Below are 24884 nucleotides of genomic sequence, written 5' to 3'. Positions count from 1 at the left end.
AGTGGGGTTCGAACCCACTATTTCCTGGATGCAAGCTCACAGCTGCGCGTCCCTAAGCGCACGGCGACCTCGCCCGGTATCATTAACATTAAAAACAAATAATATCAGACATAAAAGTTTGAGAATAACTTTCTAGTACTTTTCAGGCATTCCATCAATACGAAAAATATCATTAGATATAATGGATATATTACTTTATAATTATACGTCCACCTCTGTGGTGTAGTGGTTAGTGTGATTAGCTGCCACCCCCGGAGGTCCGGGTTCGATTCCCACCTCAGCCATCCTCAAAGTGGTTTTCTGTGGTTTCCCACTTCTCCTCCAGGCAAATGCCGGGATGGTACCTAACTTAAGGCCACGGCCACTTCCTTCCCTCTTCCTTGTCTATGCCTTCCAATCTTCCCATCCCCCGCAAAGCCCTTGTTCAGCATAGCAGGTGAGGCCGCCTGGGCGAGGTACTGGTCATCCTGCCCAGTTGTATCCCCCGGCCCAGAGTCTGAAGCTGCAGTACGCTGCCCTTGAGGCGGTAGAGGTGGGATCCCTCGCTGAGTCCGAGGTAAAAGCCAACCCTGGAGGGTAAATAGATAAAGAAGGGAAGAAATTCTACATTGTAGTAATGTAATTTATATTCCAAATTTATGTCTATCTTCCCCTGTGTTACGTATTTCATACATGATGTTCAGCCAATAAAGGTTACTTGATTTGAGTTATAAAATGGCGTTTGGCCTCCGGAGAGGCCTGGTGCAAATCTTTTGATTGGACATCCGTAGGCGATCTGCGCGTCGTGATGAGTATGAAATGATGATGAAGACCCCATGTACATACACCCAGTCCCCGTGCCAGGGGAATTAACCAATTATGGTAAAAAACCGACCCTGCCGGGAATCGAACCCGGGGCCTCTTCGACCAAAGATCAGCACGCTAATCATATAGCCATGGAGTCGGACTTCATTTGATTAAAAACGAAGTCTCGGACAGAAAGGCAATAGCGGATAGATACATAGGTATTAATAGATGTTTGTACTAGGAGGTATTAATGTCACATGTTGTTCCACTACTAGGTATGATCAGTCACAGTAGTAATGAGAGCGTATTAAAAAAACTTACAGAAAGCACCTTTAGAAGAAAAATAATTAATGAAGAAATCTTGATGTGTAATACGAATTAGCTTTTACACTACCTGTCTTTTATATCATACGCCTGAAGGATGGTTGGATCCTTAAATAGCACTATCAAATATTGTGTAGTTATGTGAAAACCAAAAATGTCGGTGGTGGCGCCCGAATGAGGCGTACTAGGGAAGATGAGGAGTGAAGTAGTTTGCAGTTGCTTTCCTCACTGGACCAGAAAGTGCTATTGCAATAGACCGACACTATGAGTAGCGCTTTCCATAACATCCAAACCACTAGTTGTGCTCCGAATATCGTTACTCAGAATGACTGGCTTTTACAATATGCACCACGGAGGAACGGAAAACTGCCGTGTTCGTCACTCGACATCGTCCTACACTAAGACAGGCATTGTCGGGTAGTAGGCCAAAGATACGTAGCAGTTCATTTAATTTTATTTATGTACGACACGATAACCAGATATGCGTATGGAACTATGAAGAACGACATAATATAACTTAACATATAAGACTTTCCACAAATACAGTACCGGTATATTATTTTATTATTTCTTTCTTTCTTAATCTGCTTACCCTCCAGGGTTGGCTTTTCCGTTGGACTCAGCGAGGGATCCCACCTCTACCGCCTCAAGGGCAGTGTCCTGGTGCATCAGACATTGGGTAGGGGATATAACTGGGTTGAATGGCCAGTACCTCGCCCAGGCGACCTCACCTGCTATGCTGAACAGGGGCCTTGTGGGGGGGATGGGAAGTTTGGAAGGGATAGACAAGAAGAGAGGAGGAAGCGCCCGTGACCTTAAGTTAGGTACCATCCCGGCATTTGCCTGGAGGAGAAGTGGGAAACCACGGAAAACCACTTCGAGGATGGCTGAGGTGGGAATCGAACCCACCTCTACTCATTTGACCTCCCGAGGCTGAGTGGACCCCGTTCCAGCCCTCGTACCACTTTTCAAATTTCGTGGCAGAGCCGGGAATCGAACCCGGGCCTCCGGGGGTGGCAGCTAATCACACTAACCACTACATCACAGAGGCGGACTATTTTATTATTATTATTATTATTCCTTCCTGAACCATATTAGACGACACTACGTGACGTGATAGCCGAATATCAGTGCTTAAACGGCCTTGAGTCGAATCTTGGTCAACAAGTATTACTTTTTAAAACAGAAGTCATGTTCCATTGGGAGGGATTACATAAAATTTCACATGTCATTGCTGATAGCAGCGAGCCTGTAGGCCAGGCAGGGCTGCAAGCTTATTTGTTATGTCTTCCACATCTTGTCACGAAGTCTTACGTAAGAAACTCCTAATTTATTGTTGAGTTCAGGACAGTTTATATTCTTATATTATTTTATTGTATCCCCCTACCCAATGTCTGATGCTCCAGGACACTGCCCTTGAGGCGGTAGAGGTGGGATCCCTCGCTGAGTCCGACGGAAAAGCCAACCCTGGAGGGTAAGCAGATTAAAAGAAAGAAAGAAATAATAAAATATTATATTTATAGATATCGTTGTCATAACCACGAGACTCCCTTTTTTAAGTAGAATCCTACCGAGCGAGTTAGCCTTGCGGTTAGGGGTGCTCAACTGCGAACTTGTATTCGGGAGATAGTGGTCTCGAACCCCACTGTCGGCAGTCCTGAAGAAGTGTTTCCGTGGTTTCGCATATTCACACGATGCAAATTCTCGGGCTGTACCTGCATTGAGGCCATGTCCGCTTCCTTCCCACTCTTAGCCCTTTCCTGTCCCGTCGTCGTCATACGACCTATCTGTATCGGTGCGACGTAGGAAAAAAAACCTACAACCTGTTTTCCAGTCAGTGACCGGGTCAGGGATGGAGTGAATGAAGCCCAATCCAGCGGCGAGTATAGGAATTGTGCCGGCTGCTGAAGTCTGTCGCACTCCTCTGGGGCAATGATGACTGACAGATGAAATTAAATGACAGTGGAGAGTGTTGCTGGAAAAAAAAAAAGATGGCAGGGAAAACGGAGTACCTGGAGAAAAACCTTTCGTGCCTCCGCTTTGTCCAGCACAAATCTCACATGGAGTGACCGGGATTTGAATCACGGAACACAGAGGTGAGAGGCCTACGCGCTAACGCCTGAGCCACGGAGGCTTTGCAACGAAGAACCAATTTTAAAAGAAGCAAACGTAGAATCCGAACCACAGGAGTGTAATGTTTCGTTTCAAAACTGAAATGAAATTCATTGACTGGTACTCGACCCGCGGCCCTCTTGGTGAGAAGTCAGCAATTTTCCACTCTTCTATCACGTCTCCTTGAAACCTCCACAAATGAAGGCTACCCTCAATGTGGTTATCCTCGAAGATTTTCTCATACTTTCTAGCAGATAATGCCATAACACTACGGTACACTTTTTCACCGCCCGAGTCAGCTGTTTCACGCCGTGGCCCAGTTCCAAGCAGGCGGAAGCATTGCTCGAATCAGCTGATTACCTGGGCGCCTGAAAGACCAAAGTCCCGCTACGGGGAGGAATAAGTAAAATAAGAAAAAATGTGGTGTGCATTTCTGAAAATTTATTGCCTGCTTAAGCTGATTGTTTTTAAAAATTATCTTATAAAAGCTGGTCTTGAACCTTATCTTCTAGGACTTATTTGACGAGAGCATTTTTTCTGTACTTATCTTCAGTGAGATTAGAATTCGTCTGCCTCTGTGGTGTAGTGGTTAGCGTGATTAGCTGCCACCCCCGGAGGCCCAGGTTCGATTCCCGGCTCTGCCACGAAATTTGAAAAGTGGTACGAGGGCTGGAACGGGGTCCACTCAGCCTCGGGAGGTCAACTGAGTATAGGTGGGTTTGATTCCCAGCTCAGCCATCCTGGAAGTGGTTTTCCGTGGTTTCCCACTTCTCCTCCAGGCGAATGCCGGGATGGTACCTAACTTAAGGCCACGGCCGCTTCCTTCCCTCTTCCTTGCCTATCCCTTCCAATCTTCCCATCCCCCCACAAGGCCCCTGTTCAGCAGCCTGGGCGAGGTACTGGTCATACTCCCCAGTTGTATCCCCCGACCAAGAGTCTGAAGCTCCAGGACATTGCCCTTGAGGCGGTAGAGGTGGGATCCCTCGCTAATTCCGAGGGAAAAACCGAATCTGGAGGGTAAACAGATGATGATGATGATGATTAGAATTCGGGAACACGGAATAGGTCGCCTGCAACCAATTTCATGGCGCCAAAACATACCATGGTGAATATATTGTAATCCCTCTTTCCTGAGCTACTTACCTGTCGGCAGGGCTGCCAAGAGAGCAACAGTCAACACCGAGAGAGCGTTCAACACATTCCACGTCTCCATGGTTACGACAAGTCGCTGGCTCTGCAGGAAAAGAAGAACTAGTTAGCGTACAGACATCTAGTGTTTATATAGTAGAGTAGGGTGCTGGCTACTGGTGCACACCAGTATGTGGGAGAACTGGTTAGGAGCAGTCCAACGTAAAAATAAGATACATTCAGCAATGCACAGGCCAAAGTGTGCCTAGTACCAGGAAGTAAACAAAAAAAAAAAAAAAAGAATAATCACAACCACGATGTAGTTCAATATAGCAGTTCAATATTTCCAATATTAAATAGAAACTAGTGTTTACTTATTTGTTTGATGTAGAAGGGAAATGAGAAGGATAATTTGGTGACTGGTAGGCGTATATAAAGCCGGTCCTAGGGTGTAGCGGTAGCACACCTGTCTCTTACCCGGGGGCTCCGGGTTCGATCCCCGGCCAGGACAGCGATTTTTACCTAGATCTGAGGGCTGGTTCGAGGTCCATTCAACCTACGTGAATACAATTCAGGAGCTATCTGACGGTTAGATGGCGGCCCCGCTATAGGAAGCCAAGAAAAACGGCCGACGGGATTCCTCGTACTGACCACACGCCACTTCGTAATCTGCAGGCCTTCGGGCTGAGCAGCGGCCGCTTGATAGGCCATGACTCTTCGGGGCTGTTGCAACATGGGGTTTGGTTTTAGGAGTACATAAGAATAAAGCAAATTGGAGCCTTTTTCCAAAAAGACATATTTCAATATTGTTGTATTCATTTCCATGTAACTTATTGGTGTTGTAAATACAATGTTAGGCCAGTAAGTCTTTGTAAATCTCAATCTACCGTAAATCGTATCATTAAGGTACATGTAGCCTATAATTTGATTTGCGTCGCACCGACACAGATAGATCTTATGGCGACGGTGGGATAGGGAAGAGCTAGGAATGGAAAGGCCGTGGCCTTAATTAAGGTAGGCCTACAGCCTACATTTGGCCGTGCGGTTAGGGGCGCGCAGCTGTGACTTTTCATTCGGAAAATAGTGGATTCTAACCCCACTATCAGCAGCCCTGATGAAGGTTTTACGTGGTTTCCCATTTTCAAACCAGAAAAATGTTGGGGCAGTACCTTACTTTTAAGGCCACGGTCCCATCCTTCCAACTTCTAGCCCTTTCCTATCTCAACGTCGCCATAAGACCTATCTGTGTCTGAGCGACGAAAAGAAATAAATCTATTGGACAACTTAGAAGCAACTGACATAGTTTACTTTAAGTATGCTCCTCTAGTATCACTACAAGTGGAGAGGAGCTTCTGAATGTACAGGAGTTAGCAGACAGTCGGCTGTCATTTCCCTTTGAAAGTTTACAAATGGTGTTTAATGCGCATTGCAATTCAGTTCTGATTAAATGAACGATCAACATTTGCCAGTAAAAGTAAAATGAAATACCTTTATCAGTTGTCTATAGATCTTTCTTTCATGTTTCGATTTGTTGAATTAAATAAAATTGACATTTGCTAAATTATATTATTTTATAATATGTCATTTTAATTTACATTAAAAAGCAGATATTAAAATGAAATGTTTGTAGTTTTAAGGGCAGATAACTTGTATTGGGCATTATTGAGATTTTTAGGTCATGGTTGCTTGTTTAATGTGCATTCTTTAGTATTTTATAGGGCATTGAAGTCCTAGCCCTACCCATGACTACACACCAATATACACAGTTGAACCTGACTTATACGGATATCAAAGGAAAGAGGAAAAACTACTTGTAACTCAGAATTACTTAGAAATCAGACTTACGCAATACATCACATATTTACTGAAAAACAAATGGAATAGACCTACACGTGTAAATCCTTGCAAGTAATAAATACATTAAGACAGAAAATAGTATTTTGAACTTGGTCCAGCCTTAAAGAAATCAGATAGTTTGGCTTGTTTCACTTTTCGTCCATTAAGAGTATAAACCTCCTTTTGGAAACTTAGTAATGAATTAAAAGCATTTTTACTACAACTTTTCGCACTGATGTAACATTTACACACTAGAGATGGGGAGATTCTGAACGAGTGATTCAAAATGAACGAATCATTGCACTGAACGATTGAATCACAATTCAGTGAACGAAATGAATCGACTCGTTTATGAATCGAAATCTGAATCGAGAGATGGCAGCCGCAACGCGGCAATTCGTTCCTTCGTTCCTCGTTCGTTCTGATTCATATCGCCAAATCGGGTATTCACCATTTTTGAATCAATGACTACTTGTGAAGAACGACTCTGTTATTTTTTATTTAACCTGAACTAAAAGTCGGTCCACAAGTCAAATACTCCTAACCTAACCTTACAGGAAAAAACATTTTTTAATAAGAAATTATCACGTAGTTTCAAGTCACACACTTCTCGGAACTTTAATATACACTCAATTTCCGGCTCGTTGCGAAGTGTTAGGTTAAGTTTAAATCAAGGTTCCCGTTCACGTTCTTGTTCTCGTGAACTAACGCGTGAAACATGGCCACAAAAATGTTCATATCTACTATAAATTTGAAATTCGATTCTCGTATAGTTTCGAATGGTAGCTAGGCCTACTTATGTTTGTAGTCAGACAGTTGTGTAGCATTTTTCTACTGTAACCTCTAAAAAGCTTATTACTCTTGTTAAAATGCTATCAATTATTATTATTATTATTATTATTATTAATACCTTGAGCATTTCACATCTTGTAACCTGTAAACATGTAAAGCAGTAGCAGTTATAAAGAACATAACGGGATGGTTCATCTGAGTCCATGGTTTCGCTTTCGGCTCTCCATCGCGTGGTATTGGAGTGAACGAATTACATGAACGAATCAAATGAACGAATCATTTTAGTGAATCGGTTCAAATGAATCGGTTCTTCTAAAAGAATCAGATTCCCCATCTCTATTACACACATCGATTGCACTTAACACTTTACTCAGTTCAGGTATTTCAAGATTCAAGTCGTTATCTCCATCTCCATCACTGTCACTATCGCTTGTAGCTCGTCCATCACCACCGCGTTGTTGGCATACATCAGCAATAATCTCTTCATCCGATAGTTCTCCACATACAGCCAGATCATCATCGAAATGCACAAAAGTATCGAATTCTACACCCTCCGGTAGCGTTAGCTCAATGCCAGACAAAACTTCGTCCCCATAATCATTATTAGAGGCAACCTCTTCTGGTAAGACACCAACTTTGCGGAAACAGTTGCTGATTGTGGAGGATGACACCTGCTTCCAGGCAGCCGAAGTAAGTCCATGGCTCGTAGCAAATTAATGGAGAGAGGTTCATTTCCTCCATCACTCAGTGTTATTAAATGTTGAACCAGCATTTTTCTATAATGCGCTTTGAAATTTGCAGTGATGTCCAAATCAAGCGGTTGTAGAACACTGGTACAGTTAGGAGGGAAATATTTCACTCGGACATTGTCCAGTACGATTTGAGGTAGATGTGCTGCACATAGATCCATAAGAAGGAGGAGCTTCTTCTGTTTCTTTTTCATTTTAATGTCTAGTTTTTCAGCCACTGTTCCATTAGAAGCATAGTCATCCAAGAATTTCTGTTGGATTCATATTCCATAGGTTTTGTTTTCGCGCCCTTAAAACCCTCGGATTCTTTGACTTTCCTATCACAAGTGGAGGAAGTTTGTCAGATCCATCTGCATTGGTGGCGAGAAATACTGTTACACGAATTTTACTTTTCTTCCCTCCATGGCATGAGTTACCTTTTTCAGCTGATGTTTTATTAGGAAGGAGATTGTAGAATAAGCCGGTCTCATCACAGTTGTAGATGTTTGCAGGCTGATAATCGCTTACGATACGCGGCAGAACCTCTTCTTTCCAGTGTTGCACCGTGACGTCGTCCACAGCGTTTGAGTCACCGCAATTTGTTCTCCCTGTGATTCCATGACGATCTTTAAATCCTTGCAATCATCCTGATGAAGCCTTGAGTTCAGCAGTGATACTCATCATTTTAGCAGAATACATCGCCTTTGCCTTCAGCATGCCTCCACTAACTGGTAGAGCTGCAGCCCGCTTTTGCTGGAAGCATGTGAAAAGTGCTTTCTCCAAATCTACGTACCTTTTCTGGCTGACGGCTGCGCGTTGCTGATTTTGATCCCAGTTTTAAGAACTCATCCAAAAGAAGCGTTTCTTTTACTGATGACTGTACATAGCGTGGTATAAGCAATCCCTAAGTGTGAAGCAATTTCAGTTTTTCTTTTGTGTGGATTAGCGTCCACTTCTTGTATACATTTTACTTTTTCATCTAGGGTATAACTTTTCATTTTTCTGTTTTCCATGGCTAATCAAAAGCAACTGAATGACAAAACTACTGTTCAACAGTAAACACCAGATACCGGCACCGTGGACATTTTACTTCTCCGTTGTTCGCCCGAAAGAAATTCTCATATTCAAACAAATTTACTGTATTTTTTACCCCCCGCACCGAAACCGCTCACTTTGCTTGTTATGTATCTTAATCTTTGGCGGCGGGTCTAAAACGACCAAGGTAGAGGAGGAGCGAAGGGGACTCGCTCGGTTTGTCTTTGTTTGTTTGTCAACAATGTCACTCGGCGAAACTCTTTGAGTTCTGTTTCAGCACCGAAACCCGACCGCTCTACTTCCGCCTACGCCGACAAAGAGGAAACTTAGTAAATACAGTAGTTTGTTTTAAAAGGGCACGTGATCATTACAATTACGCAAAACTCAGGTTATATTTCACTGACACCTAATGCGTTTAGCAGCGAATTTCGTTTAAACGGATTACGTATAAATAAGGTTTAATTAACACGCTTTTAAATTACATTTTACCGAGACCTAAAGGAAATAACGTAGGACAGAGTTACATATAAAGCAGGCTCAACTGCATTTCCAAACGCTTCATATCAATCCCAGCGATTTTAAATACACGTATTACTTCAAGTGCTCCTGCAGGGCGTCCTTTAAGTAAATGCATTTCCCGATATGTATTCCCCCAGACAAGTCAGAGCTTAGCGATGAGAATTCTAAGAACTTATTATTTTATTCTGAAGAGTAAATGGAAAATTATTTGAAACCCCACAAGTCATTAACTAAAATAAAAATAATGGGAAAAGATCGTTTCGGAAGTTCCAAGCTATCGTGTTTAGTCTCACCTACTGATAGCCACTTAATGTTGGTATGGTAAAAGAAACCCACACAAAATTTATAATATTGAAGGTCAGAGGTTCAATATACTGTATTTTCTTTGCAAACTTTGGTTTTGTTTCAACTTCATGCAAAAAAGTCAGTAATTTCCTTAAGACTAGCGTTCTGTAAAGTAATTGTTATTTTATTGATGAAATGAAATAAAATGTCGTATGGCTTTTAGTGCCGGGATATCCCAGGACGGGTTCGGCTCGCCAGGTGCAGGTCTTTCTATTTGACTCCCGTAGGCGACCTGCGCGCCGTGATGAGGATGAAATGACGATGAAGACAAAATTACTTGTTGGAAAGTTAATTTGCAATTGAGCAAAATATTTCTCTTCTTCTTCTTTATCCGTTTACACTCCAGCGTCGGTTTTTCCCTCGGACTCAGCGAGAGATCCCACCTCTATCGCCTCAAGGGCAGTGTCCTGGAGCTTTAGACTCTGGGTCGGGGGATACAACTGGGGAGAATGACCAGAACCTCTCTCAGGCGGTCTCACATGCTATGCTGAACAGGGGCCTTGTGGAGGGATGGGAAGATTGGAAGGGATACCCAAGGAAGAGGGAAGGAAGCAGCCGTGGCTTTAAGTTAGGTACCATCCCAGCATTTGCTTGGAGGAGAAGTGGGAAAGCACGGAAAACCACTTCCAGGATGACTGAGGTGGGAATCGAACCCACCTCTACTCAGTTGACCTCCCGAAGCTGAGTGGACCCCGTTCCAGCCCTCGTACCACTTTTCAAATTTCGTGGCAGAGCCAGGAATCGAACCCGGGCCTCCGGGGGGGGGGAAGCTAATCACACTAAACAGTACACCACAGAGGCGGCAAATATTTCTCAGGTAACTGTAATATTCATCCCAGTTACTTTTTCTTCTACTCTTCCCATCGCTGTTCAGCCGTGCCCTTGTAACCAGACACACACCCTAAACAAGGCGTGTCTCCGTCACGGCAATAAGAATGTACTCAAAGACTATAGAAACTCATTAAAATGCTGTGCTGACTAACAGTGAAAGAGCAAAGTACAGGGAATCATAATGCTGCAAAAGCACCATACCTTGTATTGTGAAAGTGAGTGGTATCTCGCCAATTCTAGCCATTTTGAAGAGGGTCGTAGAAGTAAAATTTATTCATCACCATTATTATTGAAAAAAGAAACTGGAGATTTTTGAGTGCTGATCTGGCGTTCGTAATAGCTTTATCCATGCGCTAAGTCTCTGTATCAGCGACTGAACGTTATCTTATCACCTTTCAAAATGTTCAGAACATGTTCGTTGATGACGTTAATGTGTTCTGCTACTTACGAAAAAAGAATTGAATTGTCATTCGGATGCGAAAGAAACCCAAACAAATATTAATCTTTTGAAATCTAGTTCTGTGATATCTCAATAACGCTAGTTTAGACTAGTTCTTCATTGCTGGGCTTCATAAGCTATTTACTACACTTAATGAAATGAAAATCCACAGCCTGTTTCCAGTCATTTGACCGGGTCAGGGATGGAATGAATGAAGCCCACATCTAGCGGCGAGGATAGGAAATGTGCCGGCTGCCGAAGCCTATCGCACTCCTCTGGGGCAATGATAAATGACTGATAGATGAAATGAAATGTGAATGGAGAGTGTTTCTGGAATGAAAGATGACAGGGAAAACCGGAGTATCCGGAGAGAGACCTGTCCCGCCTCCGCATTGTCCAGCACAAATCTCACATGGAGTGACCGGGATTTGAACCACGGTATCCAGCGGTGAGAGGCCGGCGCGCTGCCGCCTGAGCCACGGAGGCTCACTACACTTAATATCTACAACAATTCTTTTTTAGTTTTAAAATATATTTGGACCAGAGAATATAATATTTTAAAACGGATTGAACAGGTGTCGGGAACAGCGTAGATATAAAATCCTGCTGGCACTAACATTTGAAGTTGTTTGAAGTGATTTCAAACCTCTTGAACTATTTAATTTTTATTTTCAATTTTCTGCCATTTATACGTATTTCTTTAAATTTCTCTCCCAAGTGCCTACTTTCCTTTATGCTGCACCTCCTTTCAGTATCTCAACAAAATAAAATCATAATACGGAATTGTTGTATTTACTGTAAAGTCATAGATTGATCAGTAATAGACAGCAAGCAGTCTATAATGTTTTGGCTCAAGCAATATGGCGGTCACATGTGGCAGTTGGCTTCAACTCTGAGAGCACATTGGTTATCTGTCCTATTTTTTCTGTGCCCATTGGCTTACACTGATGATTTTGCTGATATGATGACGTGCACTAAACTCGACTTCAGCGAGCGAATGCATTCCAGTACTTATCACCGTCTCTCTGTTATTCTGTGCTCATTGGCACCTACCTTCAACGAACCTTCATCCCTCATTTCTTAGATTTCGCACTCCAAACGCAATAACTCCAGAGCAGTCGGAGGGACTATGCTAATTTCGTTATATCAAAATGAAAAATATTTACCTCACTGTATAAGAGGCATTTCATCGAGAAAGAACCAAGCATGCGAAGAATGCCCGAATCATATCTCTACCAAGGAAATACCTAGAACAAAGCATCCACGATCAAGAATTTGTTAGATGTTAATCCCCAGTTTCAGCGGTAAGAGTTATATCTCATGCTTGTAGATGGAGGACAGTATCGTTGCATACGCCATGATAGTGGAGATGATTCATTTACTGATGATGCTTGTTGTTTTAAGGGGCCTAACATCGAAGGTCATCGGCCCGATTCATTTACTTCCCTGAAAGTAGTTACTTTTCACTAACAGTTCATATATTATGGTCATCATTGTATTGATTTTATAAACTATATCTTGTGTCAGTTTCAAACTTCCAAGCGCTCTCGTTTATTTATAATCGCTGTGGAGGGCAACAGAACTAAGGATGGACAAACTATTTCGACCACAAGCCAATATATGAATCTCTGTCTCGAATTTGGGTTACGATGTGCTTGAAAATGAAAACCTACAACCTGTTTTCCAGTCAGTGACCGGGTCAGGGATGGGATGAATGATGTCCCCATCTTGCGGCGAGGATAGGAATTGTGCCGGCTGCGGAGGCCTGTCGCACTCCTATGGACAGCAGGCAATGGTATGTTGATAAACAGGGTTAAAAGTCAGGTTGTGAGTTTCACAAATAGGAAAAGTCCTCTCAGTTTTAATTACTGCGTTGATGGGGGGAAAGTTCCTTTTGGGGATCATTGTAAGTACACTGACTGACAGAGCAAATGCAACACCAAGAAGGAGTGGTCAGAACTTTATGCCAATTGCAGGGTAGACTGACGTCACTGAGGTATGCTCATGATGTGAAATGCGCCGCTGTGCTGCGCACGTAGCGAACGATAAATGGGACACGGCGTTGGCGAATGGCCCACTTCGTACCGTGATTTCTCAGCCGACAGTCATTGTAGAACGTGTTGTCGTGTGCCACAGGACACGTGTATAGCTAAGAATGCCACGCCGCCGTCAACGGAGGCATTTCCAGCAGACAGACGACTTTACGAGGGGTATGGTGATCGGGCTGAGAAGGGCAGGTTGGTCGCTTCGTCAAATCGCAGCCGATACCCATAGGGATGTATCCACGGTGCAGCGCCTGTGGCGAAGATGGTTGGCGCAGGGACATGTGGCACGTGCGAGGGGTCCAGGCTCAGCCCGAGTGACGTCAGCACGCGAGGATCGGCGCATCCGCCGCCAAGCGGTGGCAGCCCCGCACGCCACGTCAACCGCCAGTCTTCAGCATGTGCAAGACACCCTGGCTGTTCCAATATCGACCAGAACAATTTCCCGTCGATTGGTTGAAGGAGGCCTGCACTCCCGGCGTCCGCTCAGAAGACTACCATGGACTCCACAGCATAGACGTGCACGCCTGGCATGGTGCCGGGCTAGAGCGACTTGGATGAGGGAATGGCGGAACGTCGTGTTCTCCGATGAGTCACGCTTCTGTTCTGTCAGTGATAGTCACCGCAGACGAGTGTGGCGTCGGCGTGGAGAAAGGTCAAATCCGGCAGTAACTGTGGAGCGCCCTACCGCTAGACAACGCGGCATCATGGTTTGGGGCGCTATTGCGTATGATTCCACGTCACCTCTAGTGCGTATTCAAGGCACGTTAAGTGCCCACCGCTACGTGCAGCATGTGCTGCGGCCGGTGGCACTCCCGTACCTTCAGGGGCTGCCCAATGCTCTGTTTCAGCAGGATAATGCCCGCCCACACACTGCTCGCATCTCCCAACAGGCTCTACGAGGTGTACAGATGCTTCCGTGGCCAGCGTACTCTCCGGATCTCTCACCAATCGAACACGTGTGGGATCTCATTGGACGCCGTTTGCAAACTCTGCCCCAGCCTCGTACGGACGACCAACTGTGGCAAATGGTTGACAGAGAATGGAGAACCATCCCTCAGGACACCATCCGCACTCTTATTGACTCTGTACCTCGACGTGTTTCTGCGTGCATCGCCGCTCGCGGTGGTCCTACATCCTACTGAGTCGATGCCGTGCGCATTGTGTAACCTGCATATCGGTTTGAAATAAACATCAATTATTCTTCCGTGCGGTCTCTGTTTTTTCCCTAACTTTCATCCCTATCGAACCACTCCTTCTTGGTGTTGCATTTGCTCTGTCAGGCAGTGTATCTAGGTGTTAATATAAGGAAAGATCTTCATTGGGGTAATCACATAAATGGGATTGTAAATAAAGGGTACAGATCTCTGCACATGGTTATGAGGGTGTTTAGGGGTTGTAGTAAGGATGTAAAAGAGAGGGCATATAAGTCTCTGGTAAGACCCCAACTAGAGTATGGTTCCAGTGTATGGGACCCTCACCAGGATTACCTGATTCAAGAACTGGAAAAAATCCAAAGAAAAGCAGCTCGATTTGTTCTGGGTGATTTCCGACAAAAAAGTAGCGTTACAAAAATGTTGCAAAGTTTGGGTTGGGAAGAACTAGGAGAAAGAAGACGAGCTGCTCGACTAAGTGGTATGTTCCGAGCTGTCAGCGGAGAGATGGCGTGGAATGACATTAGTAGACGAATAAGTTTGAGTGACGTTTATAAAAGTAGGAAAGATCACAATATGAAGATAAAGTTGGAATTCAAGAGGACAAACTGGGGCAAATATTCATTTATAGGAAGGGAAGTTAGGGATTGGAATAACTTACCAAGGGAGATGTTCAATAAATTTCCAATTTCTTTGAAATCATTTAGGAAAAGGCTTCGAAAGCAACAGATAGGGAATCTGTCACCTGGGCAACTGCCCTAAATTCAGATCAGTATTGACTGATTGATTGATTGATTGATTAATGACTGACAGATGAAGTGAAATGATAGTAGAGAGTGTTGCTGGAATGAAAGATGACAGGGAAAACCGGAGTACCCGGAGAAAAACCTGTCCCGCCTCCGCTTTGTCCAGCACAAATCTTTCATGGAGTGACCGGGATTTGAACCACGGTATCCAGCGGTGAGAGGCCGGCACGCTGCCGCCTGAGCCATGGAGGTTCTTAGGATGTGCTTATCTGTAGTAAATTCTCTGAATTTATGCACCGTGTTTCACGAATTTTAGGTTATTATCATTAAAAACCTTACAAGATACTCTCTAATTCAATACCATAGTTTTATTTAATCAAACCATTAATTTGCATTACTCCCTAATACACAAAAATACATTAGAACATGAAGAAGCAACATACCCCTCCCCTATCCAAAGGACAGAATCATTTTCCGCAACACTTCCCTCACTCCCCTACTTCACCCTCCCTTCACACGGAATGGAGTCGATATGTATGTTCAGTCTTCAGCCCTAAGGCTGGTTGGATCCTCAACAGCTCTGCCATCAACTGTCCTAAATGGCCTAGGCGTCACTGAAGAGGTGTACTAGGGAAATGAGGAGTGAGGAAGTTTCCCGTTGCTTTCCTCACCGAGCCAGAAGTTGCTATTACATATCAGTCTGCCAAGCCCAGTGAAATGCATGCACCAACCAACCCTATGAGCAACATTTTCACACCATTCATAGCAGGGACTGGCTGCAGACGGAATGGCATTACTAGCATCGCTCATACCTCAGACTCTTTCATACTGTCAAAGCCAAGGATAAGATAGAGACAGATCAATGAAAGTAACAAAATTGCTCTAGCCCATACCAGAAGACATAGTGCCCTGTAAACACTAGGTCCTGCCAGCAAAGGCATGAGAGTCGATAATAAAAGCAAATTTTTGAGTATTAGAGAAAACAATATAAATGTACAAAGAAAAAAAAAAGCTAACCGAGCCGACGGAAATGATCATTCTCGTATAAAATTCCCTCCCCTTCGACCTACTTAATTAACACATAGACAACATTTACACTCTTTGCATTAGCGCTTAATGGATCCCACAAGAGAAAATCTCTGACTTAAATGTCTGAAATGTGGGTTAGAATATTCTTATATGTAGTAAATTCACTTAAATTACGCAACGTCTTTCGCTACTTGAGACGGTTTTTAGGTTATTATTTATCACTAAAAATAATATCTTACAAGATACTCTCCAATTCAGTTCCATACTTTATTTAATCAAAATCATTAAGTTGCATTTACTCCCTAATACACTGACTGACAGTGCAAATGCAACACCAAGAAGGAGTGGTCAGAACTTTATGCCAATTGCAGGGTAGACAGACGTCACTGAGGTATGCTCATGATGTGAAATGCGCCGCTGTGCTGCGCACGTAGCGAACGATAAATGGGACACGGCGTTGGCGAATGGCCCACTTCGTACCGTGATTTCTCAGCCGACAGTCATTGTAGAACGTGTTGTCGTGTGCCACAGGACACGTGTATAGCTAAGAATGCCACGCCGCCGTCAACGGAGGCATTTCCAGCAGACAGACGACTTTAGGAGGGGTATGGTGATCGGGCTGAGAAGGGCAGGTTGGTCGCTTCGTCAAATCGCAGCCGACACCCATAGGGATGTGTCCACGGTGCAGCGCCTGTGGCGAAGATGGTTGGCGCAGGGACATGTGGCACGTGCGAGGGGTCCAGGCGCAGCCCGAGTGACGTCAGCACGCGAGGATCGGCGCATCCGCCGCCAAGCGGTGGCAGCCTCGTACGCCACGTCAACCGCCATTCTTCAGCATGTGCAAGACACCCTGGCTGTTCCAATATCGACCAGAACAATTTCCCGTCGATTGGTTGAAGGAGGCCTGCACTCCCGGCGTCCGCTCAGAAGACTACCATGGACTCCACAGCATAGACGTGCACGCCTGGCACGGTGCCGGGCTAGAGCGACTTGGATGAGGGAATGGCGGAACGTCGTGTTCTCCGATGAGTCACGCTTCTGTTCTGTCAGTGATAGTCACCGCAGACGAGTGTGGCGTCGGCGTTGAGAAAGGTCAAATCCGGCAGTAACTGTGGAGCGCCCTACCGCTAGACAACGCGGCATCATGGTTTGGGGCGCTATTGCGTATGATTCCACGTCACCTCTAGTGCGTATTCAAGGCACGTTAAATGCCCACCGCTACGTGCAGCATGTGCTGCGGCCGGTGGCACTCCCGTACCTTCAGGGGCTGCCCAATGCTCTGTTTCAGCAGGATAATGCCCGCCCACACACTGCTCGCATCTCCCAACAGGCTCTACGAGGTGTACAGATGCTTCCGTGGCCAGCGTACTCTCCGGATCTCTCACCAATCGAACACGTGTGGGATCTCATTGGACGCCGTTTGCAAACTCTGCCCCAGCCTCGTACGGACGACCAACTGTGGCAAATGGTTGACAGAGAATGGAGAACCATCCCTCAGGACACCATCCGCACTCTTATTGACTCTCTACCTCGACGTGTTTCTGCGTGCATCGCCGCTCGCGGTGGTCCTACATCCTACTGGGTCGATGCCGTGCGCATTGTGTAACCTGCATATCGGTTAGAAATAAACATCAATTATTCGTCCGTGCCGTCTCTGTTTTTTCCCCAACTTTCATCCCTTTCGAACCACTCCTTCTTGGTGTTGCATTTGCTCTGTCAGTCAGTGTACATAAACACGCATTGCAACATGAAAAAGCAACATACCCTCCCCATCTTCAATGGACAGACGCAGGGTATACAATATTCCCCTACTTCCCCTGCCCTCTCCACGGGACACAGTGTTCAACGCCCACAAAAACGCGGCAACCTTAGGAGCACAGCCCGGAAGCAGTGACTGAAGGCGATGGACTAATCAATAGGAGCTTAAATAGGTACAGAAACTTTTTTATAAGTTAATAATGTGACGGTTGAATACTACTGCGAGTATTATTTAGCATTACTTGATTATAATATCACCAACTCTCAACCAACGTATACAATAATGTACATACAGTATATACGCATGATTTAAAGTGATTCGATATAATCTGAGGATGTTCTTATAGAAGGAAAATGTCATTCTTCTTTAAAAATGAAAATCCACAGCCTGTTCCCAGTCAATAGACCGGGTCAGGAATGGAATGAATGAAGCCCCAAATTTGCGGCGTAGATAGGAATTGTGCCGGCTGCCGAAGCCTGTCGCACTCCTCTGGGGCAATGATTAATGACTGACAGATGAAATGAAATGAAATGATGTTGGAGAGTGTTGCTGGAATGAAATATGAGAAAACCGGAGTACCCGGAGAAAAACTGTCCCGCCTCCGAATTGTCCAGCACAAATCTCATGGAGTGACCGGGATTTGAATCACGGAACCCAGCGTGAGAGGCCGGGCGCTGGCGCCTGAGCCACGGAGGCTCTCGTCATTCTTCTTTTATAGTGTATATTTTTACAGGTATCTTATAGTGTTATGTGTGTTATAATTAGTGTTTTCAGCCAACTGAGAAGCTTTAAAGTTCCATTAACCCTCTACTGCATACTGTTGCCTTTAGGCAACAAATAACTTTTCACCTGTAGAAATGGATAAATATTGTAAACAGAGGTAGTTTTACGGCACGCCTTCAACTGTACAATCAATTAAACACTTATCCCAGTGATGCCTTTTTTTTTTTTTTTTTTTTTTTTTACATAACATAAGACAAAACAGCCCTACAACCAAAGATACTCCTTCCACCCCGTCAACATCAACGCGAACCAACCACCGTTTATTTTACGTAGGCCCTCCCCATCACATTACCACAGGCTTCAGGAGTACCTCTGGCTCAACCTCAAAGACATTACCGACCTACGGTTCTGCAAGTTGTACTTGCGCCTTGCAGTACGTACCCATGGCCAGTAGGTAGTAAAGTTCGGTCTTTGAATGTTAAAAGCTTAGCGTAAAATCGTGAAAAATCGTATATATATTCAACTATGGTAATCCACATCACATATGAGTGTTAAGCTAGTAGCCCCAGTTAAGAATTGCTGGTACATCTAATACACTGAACGTATGTTGAACATTAAAGCTTGACATTTTCTTCACCAAACGAAAACGAAAAATAATTCATGCAGTAGAGGGTTAACTAAGTCGACAGTGGAAAATACGGCTTTCTTCTTAATAAATGCTGTTTTAATGCATATCGTCTATCATTAAGCTCTAATGTATTCTCAGTTAGCTTCTCTGGAGTATGAACATGAGGAGGTGATGTGAATGTCAGTGCATTTCATCGTGTGATATCGTGCAACCTTAGACATGAAAAGTTTATCACAAATGATGATAATCGCTGTTTTAAGTAGATAAACGTCGAGGTCATCGGCCATAATCCTTAATGAAGTCAGTCTGTAAATCGAAGTCATTCCTACTAGGAAAGATGCCTGTGCTATAGCCTATTGGGTTTCCCATATTCTGTCGATAGTGGATTGCAATATCGTATACATGGCGTGAAATCCGAGTGACATCGGGCTTCTCCACAAGATGCCTGCACTTAAAATCCCGGCCAGCGCTTGCCGCGATTTAAAAAATGAAAAAGCACAGTTTTGTAGTTCGGATTCCACGTACAACTCGAAATGTCGTCGATATGATAACGATATAAATAAACCTGTAAAATTATAACCTTGTTTTTATGTCGGATAAGGCTCGACTGTTTCATTTTAACGGCAAAGGAGATCGCTGCCACCAGCGCCGTGTACTTTGTGGGCAACAATATCGTCCCATTACCAGTGTTATTTTGGTTTCCGTAAGTGTTCGCAAGGGTATTGGGCTAGGGTTAGGTGTTAGGTGTACCTCAACTAGAAGTATCGAACCTCATCAGTAGGCTACTTGGCGGGTATATTATTTGAGAATTCACTCAAGATTACCTCTATTTTCCAGATACCTGCATTCTTCAAATTGTCGTAACTCCTCCTAGTTTTTCTCTGATTAATGTGAAGAGAGGATGGTTGTCCAGTTGTACATCCTCTTAAAACGATAATCACCACCCACTCAAAATGGTTTGAACATCTGATTCCACGCACGCCACTACCGCACTGAATAAGTAGATATTCAATACAAAAGTGAACGTGAAACATATAAGTGTAAAATATCATCAATATTTATTGCTGACTACCGAGCAAGATGGATATTCGGTGCGGGTCATATAACTGTACGCTTGTATACACGCCCTGTCGTCGATCGCCCTGAAGATCGTATTGCGTGATTTAATATTTTCACACCAGACAAATCCCGGCGCTATTTATTCACGAAGGACAAGATACAGCTACACTGAGCAAATTTCACTTGCACCGTCAACAGACTAATTAACAAATGTAAACTTTCAAGAAAAAATATAACAAACATAAAAAAGATAAGATCAGATACACAGCCTACTAATAACAACTGTCCGAATCGAAAGCCATGAGAATGTCAATGTTCATAGATAAGTCGTCGCGGTCAAATGACGGTAAAACCTCTTCACAATCAACTTATCCTTAGGAGACTGTTTACACCCCTCCCGAATATAATTTTACTTGGTGCTATATCAAGCTCTACCGGGAGAGTTGGCCGTGCGCGTAGAGGCGTGCGGCTGTAAGCTTGCATCCGGGAGATAGTACGTTTGAATCCCACTATCGGCAGCCCTGAAGATGGTTTTCCGTGGTTTCCCATTTTCACACCAGGCAAATGCCGGGGCTGTACCTTAATTAAGGCCACGGCCGCTTCCTTCCAACTCCTAGGCCTTTCCTATCCCATCGTCGCTATAAGACCTATCTATGTCGGTGCGACGTAAAGCCCCTAGCAAAAAAAAAAATATCAAGCTCATGTATCCTGTTATTATTGTTAAAGAGAGTTGGGAGGTGGATTAGGAAAGATCGTTGAAGTATTGAGTGTGGGGAATGTGGAGAAGGTCTTTGGTTCTGGTGGAGCGAGAAGGAACACGGAGAGAGAAGAGAGAGACAAGATGTTCCGAGCGGTAATGCCCAGGTCAGCTACCTGTCGCCTGATGTGCAGCACTGACACATTTATTGCCTTTAATACCCGCTGCGTTTTCTTATTTTGCGTCACGCCCACGAAACTCAGTTCTCGTCGTTTTGTAGTGGTGCGTGCTTGCATCCCTCGTGACACTTTTTTTCTACAATTGGCCTTACGTCGCACCGACACAGATAGTGTTACGGCGACGATGGTGTAGGAATGGGAAGGGAGCGGCCATGGTCTTAATTAAAGAATAAATCATACACACATACATTGCATACATTATCATAATAGACTGTTATGCCTTTCAGCGTTCAGTCTGCAAGCCTCTGTGAATTTACTAAACGCCGCCACAATCCTCGATTTGCAACTAGTATTGTGGCCTCATTTAGTTCTACACCTCTTATCTTTAAATCGTTAGAAACTGAGTCTAACCATCGTCATCTTGGTCTACCTCTACTTCTCTTACCCTCCATAACAGAGTCCATTATTCTCCTAGGTAACCTATCCTCCTCCATTCGCCTCACATGACCCCACCACCGAAGCCGGTTTATGCGTATAGCTTCATCCATCGAGTTCATACCAAAATTAGCCTTTATCTCCTCATTCCGAGTACCGTCCTGCCATTGTTCCCACCTGTTTGTACCAGCAATCATTCTTGCTACTTTCATGTCTGTTACTTCTAACTTATGAATAAGATATCCTGAGTCCACTCAGTTTTCGCTCCCGTAAAGCAAAGTTGGTCTGAAAACAGACCGATGTAAAGATAGTTTCGTCTGGGAGCTGACTTCCTTCTTACAGAATAGTGTTGATCGCAACTGCGAGCTCACTGCATTTGCTTTACTACACCTTGATTCAATCTCTCTTACTATATTACCATCCTGGGAGAACACACAACCTAAATCCTTGAAATTATCCATCTGTTCTAGCTTTGTATCACCAATCTGACATTCAATTCTGTTGAATTTCTTACCTACTGGCATCAATTTAGTCTTCGAGAGGCTAATTTTCATACCATAATCATTGCACCTATTTTCAAGTTCCAAGATATTAGACTGCAGGCTTTCGGCACAATCTGCCATTAAGACCAAGTCGTCAGCATAAGCCAAACTGCTTACTACATTTCCACCTAACTGAATCCCTCCCTGTCATTTTAAACCTTTCAGCAGATGATCCATGTAAACTACAAACAGCAAAGGTGAAAGATTACAGCCTTGTCTAACTCCTGTAAGTACCCTGAACCAAGAACTCATTCTACCATCAATTCTCACTGAAGCCCAATTGTCAACATAAATGCCTTTGATTGATTTTAATAATCTACCTTTAATTCCATAGTCCCACAGTATAGCGAACATCTTTTCCCTCGGTACCCTGTCATATGCTTTCTCTAGATCTACGAAACATAAACACAACTGCCTATTCCTCTCGTAGCATTTTTCAATTACCTGGCGCATACTGAAAATCTGATCCTGACAGCCTCTCTGTGGTCTGAAACCACACTGGTTTTCATCCAACTTACTCTCAACGACTGATCGCACCCTCCCTTCCAGGATGCCAGTGAATACTTTGCCTGGTATACTAATCAATGAGATACCTCGATAGTTGTTGCAATCCTTCCTGTTCCCTTGCTTATAGATAGGTGCAATTACTGCTTTTGGCCAATCTGAAGGTACCTTACCAACACTCCACGCTAATTTTACTACTCTATGAAGCCATGTCATCCCTGCCTTCCCACTGTACTTCACAATTTCAGGTCTAATTTCATCTATTCCTGCTGCTTTATGACAATGGAGTTTATTTACTATCCTTTCCACTTCCTCAAGCATAATTTCACCAACATCGTTTTCCTCCTCCCCATGAGCTTGGCTGTTTGCATCACCACCATGATGATTTCCTTTTACATTGAGAAGATGTTCAAAATATTCCCTCCACCTCTCCAGTGATTCCCTGGGATCTATTATGAGTTCACCTGAATTACTCAAAACACTGTTCATTTCCTTTTTCCTTCCCTTCCTAAGATTCTTTATTACTGCCCAGAAATGTTTCCCTGCTGCTTGGCCTAACCTTTCCAGGTTATTACCAAAATCTTCCCATGACTTCTTTTTGGATTCAACAACTATTTGTTTCGCTCTGTTTCTTTCATCTACGTACCAATCCCTGTCTGTCTTGGCCCTTGTCTGGAGCCATTTCTGATAAGCCTTCTTTTTACGTTTACAGGCTGCTCTCAATTCATCATTCCACCTAGATGTTCGCCTCTTCCCATCTTTACACACAGTTGTTCCTAGGCATTCCCTTGCTGTTTCTATTACAGCATCTCTGTATGCCACCCATTCACTTTCTGTATCCTGAACCTGCATACTGTCTACTGTTCGAAACTTCTCACTAATCATATCCATGTACTTCTGTCTAATTTCCTCGTCCTGGAGACTTTCTACCCTCATTCGTTTGCAGACAGATTTCACTTTCTCTACCCTAGGCCTAGAGACACTTAGTTCACTACAGATCAGATAGTGGTCTGTATCATCGAAAAATCCGCGAAAACCTCGTACATTCCTAACAGACTTTCTGAATTCAAAGTCTGTTAAGATATAGTCTATTATGGATCTGGTACCCCTAGCCTCCCATGTGTAGCGGTGAATAGCCTTATGCTTGAAGAATGTATTCGTAACAGCTAAACCCATACTAGCACAGAAGTCCAGCAAACGCTTCCCATTCCCATTAGCTTCCATATCTTCCCCACATTTACCAATCACCCTTTCGTATCCTTCAGTTCTATTCCCAACTCTCGCATTGAAATCGCCCATTAGCACTATTCTATCCTTGCTGCTGACCCTGGCCACGATGTCACTCACTGCTTCATAAAACTTGTCAACTTCATCCTCATCTGCACCCTCACATGGTGAATGCACTGAGACAATTCTAGTCCTAATTCCTCCAACCGACAAATCTACCCACATCATTCGCTCATTTACGTGCCTAACTGAAACTATGTTGCGTGCAATTGTATTCCTGAAAAACAGCCCTACCCCAGACTTTATAATCTCCTATCCCTTTCTCGCTATCTCCCCTTACCCGAATATCACTTACTCCTAGCACATCCAGGTGCATCCTCTTTGCTGACTCAGCCAGTTCTACTTTCTTTCTTCCATAAGCCCCATTAATATTGATTGCTCCCCATCGAATTCCATTTCGTTCGCCAAGTTGTTTCCAAGGAGTCCCTCGCCTGTCAAATGGGGGTGGGACTCCGTTACTCCCACAGGTCCGAGGCTTGCTTAAAATGTTCTGAGCTCGGTCGATTCATGAAGCAGGATGCTGCCCTACTTGCACATAGTTCAAGTGAGGATCTCTCCTCTAACGGATAATGGACCACCGGTGAATTGTATAGTCCTAGCCGCCTGAGCACAAGGAGGGCCATGACTCAGAATATGTCCGAGATGCCCACTCCCATTCCATAGCAACTGGTATCCCGACTCTCAGGACCACTTACTAGGCCACTCAGCCGTTGCCCATGGTTCATGAACTAGGACGTGACTACAGTAACCCACACCAAAAGCCTGGTGTGAAAATGGGAAACCATCGTAACACTTTTCATCGGGATGTAAAGTCATGCTTAGTCCAATACATCCCACCCTTCAGTGGCTATTCTGAGTAGACGTTGCAGATTGTGTGTGCTGCCAAGACATTGAAAAGAAACACGGTTTGTTTTAATCGATCTCAAGTATCTTCTGTAGAGTTCACGTCTGAGTAGAACGAGGCTATACTGAAGATATCAATCTCTACTGATCTGCATTTAGAGCACTTGCCCAGGTGGCAGATCCCCTATCTGTTGTTTACCTTGTTGTTTTCTTAAATAATTGGAAATACAGTACACTGGAAATTTATTGAACATCTTCCTTGGTAAATTATTCCAATTCCTAATTCCTCTTACTATAAAAGAATATTTTTCCCAATTTGTCCTCCGGGAATTCCAACTTTATCTTCATATAATCATCTTTCCTACTTTTAAAAAACATCACT

At 44.0% G+C, this 24884-nt stretch overlaps 1 protein-coding gene across 2 annotated transcripts in view; it reads right to left on the bottom strand.

Moving 5' to 3' along the window:
- LOC136881075 (uncharacterized) overlaps positions 1-24884 on the bottom strand; it is a 205310-nt gene that overhangs the window by 61051 nt on the left and 119375 nt on the right. For both annotated transcript variants that reach the window (XM_067153694.2, XM_067153702.2), the window contains exon 2: positions 4366-4456. In XM_067153694.2, the coding sequence (XP_067009795.1) occupies positions 4366-4435 (70 nt within the window). In that variant the 5' untranslated portion in view covers positions 4436-4456. The remainder of the gene's footprint in view (positions 1-4365; positions 4457-24884) is intronic.

The sequence above is a fragment of the Anabrus simplex genome, chromosome 1 (genome assembly GCF_040414725.1).
Source record: "Anabrus simplex isolate iqAnaSimp1 chromosome 1, ASM4041472v1, whole genome shotgun sequence".
Classification (NCBI taxonomy): domain Eukaryota; kingdom Metazoa; phylum Arthropoda; class Insecta; order Orthoptera; family Tettigoniidae; genus Anabrus; species Anabrus simplex.
The sequence above is the reverse complement of the archived record's forward strand: the minus strand, read 5'-3'. Positions and strand labels throughout refer to the sequence as shown.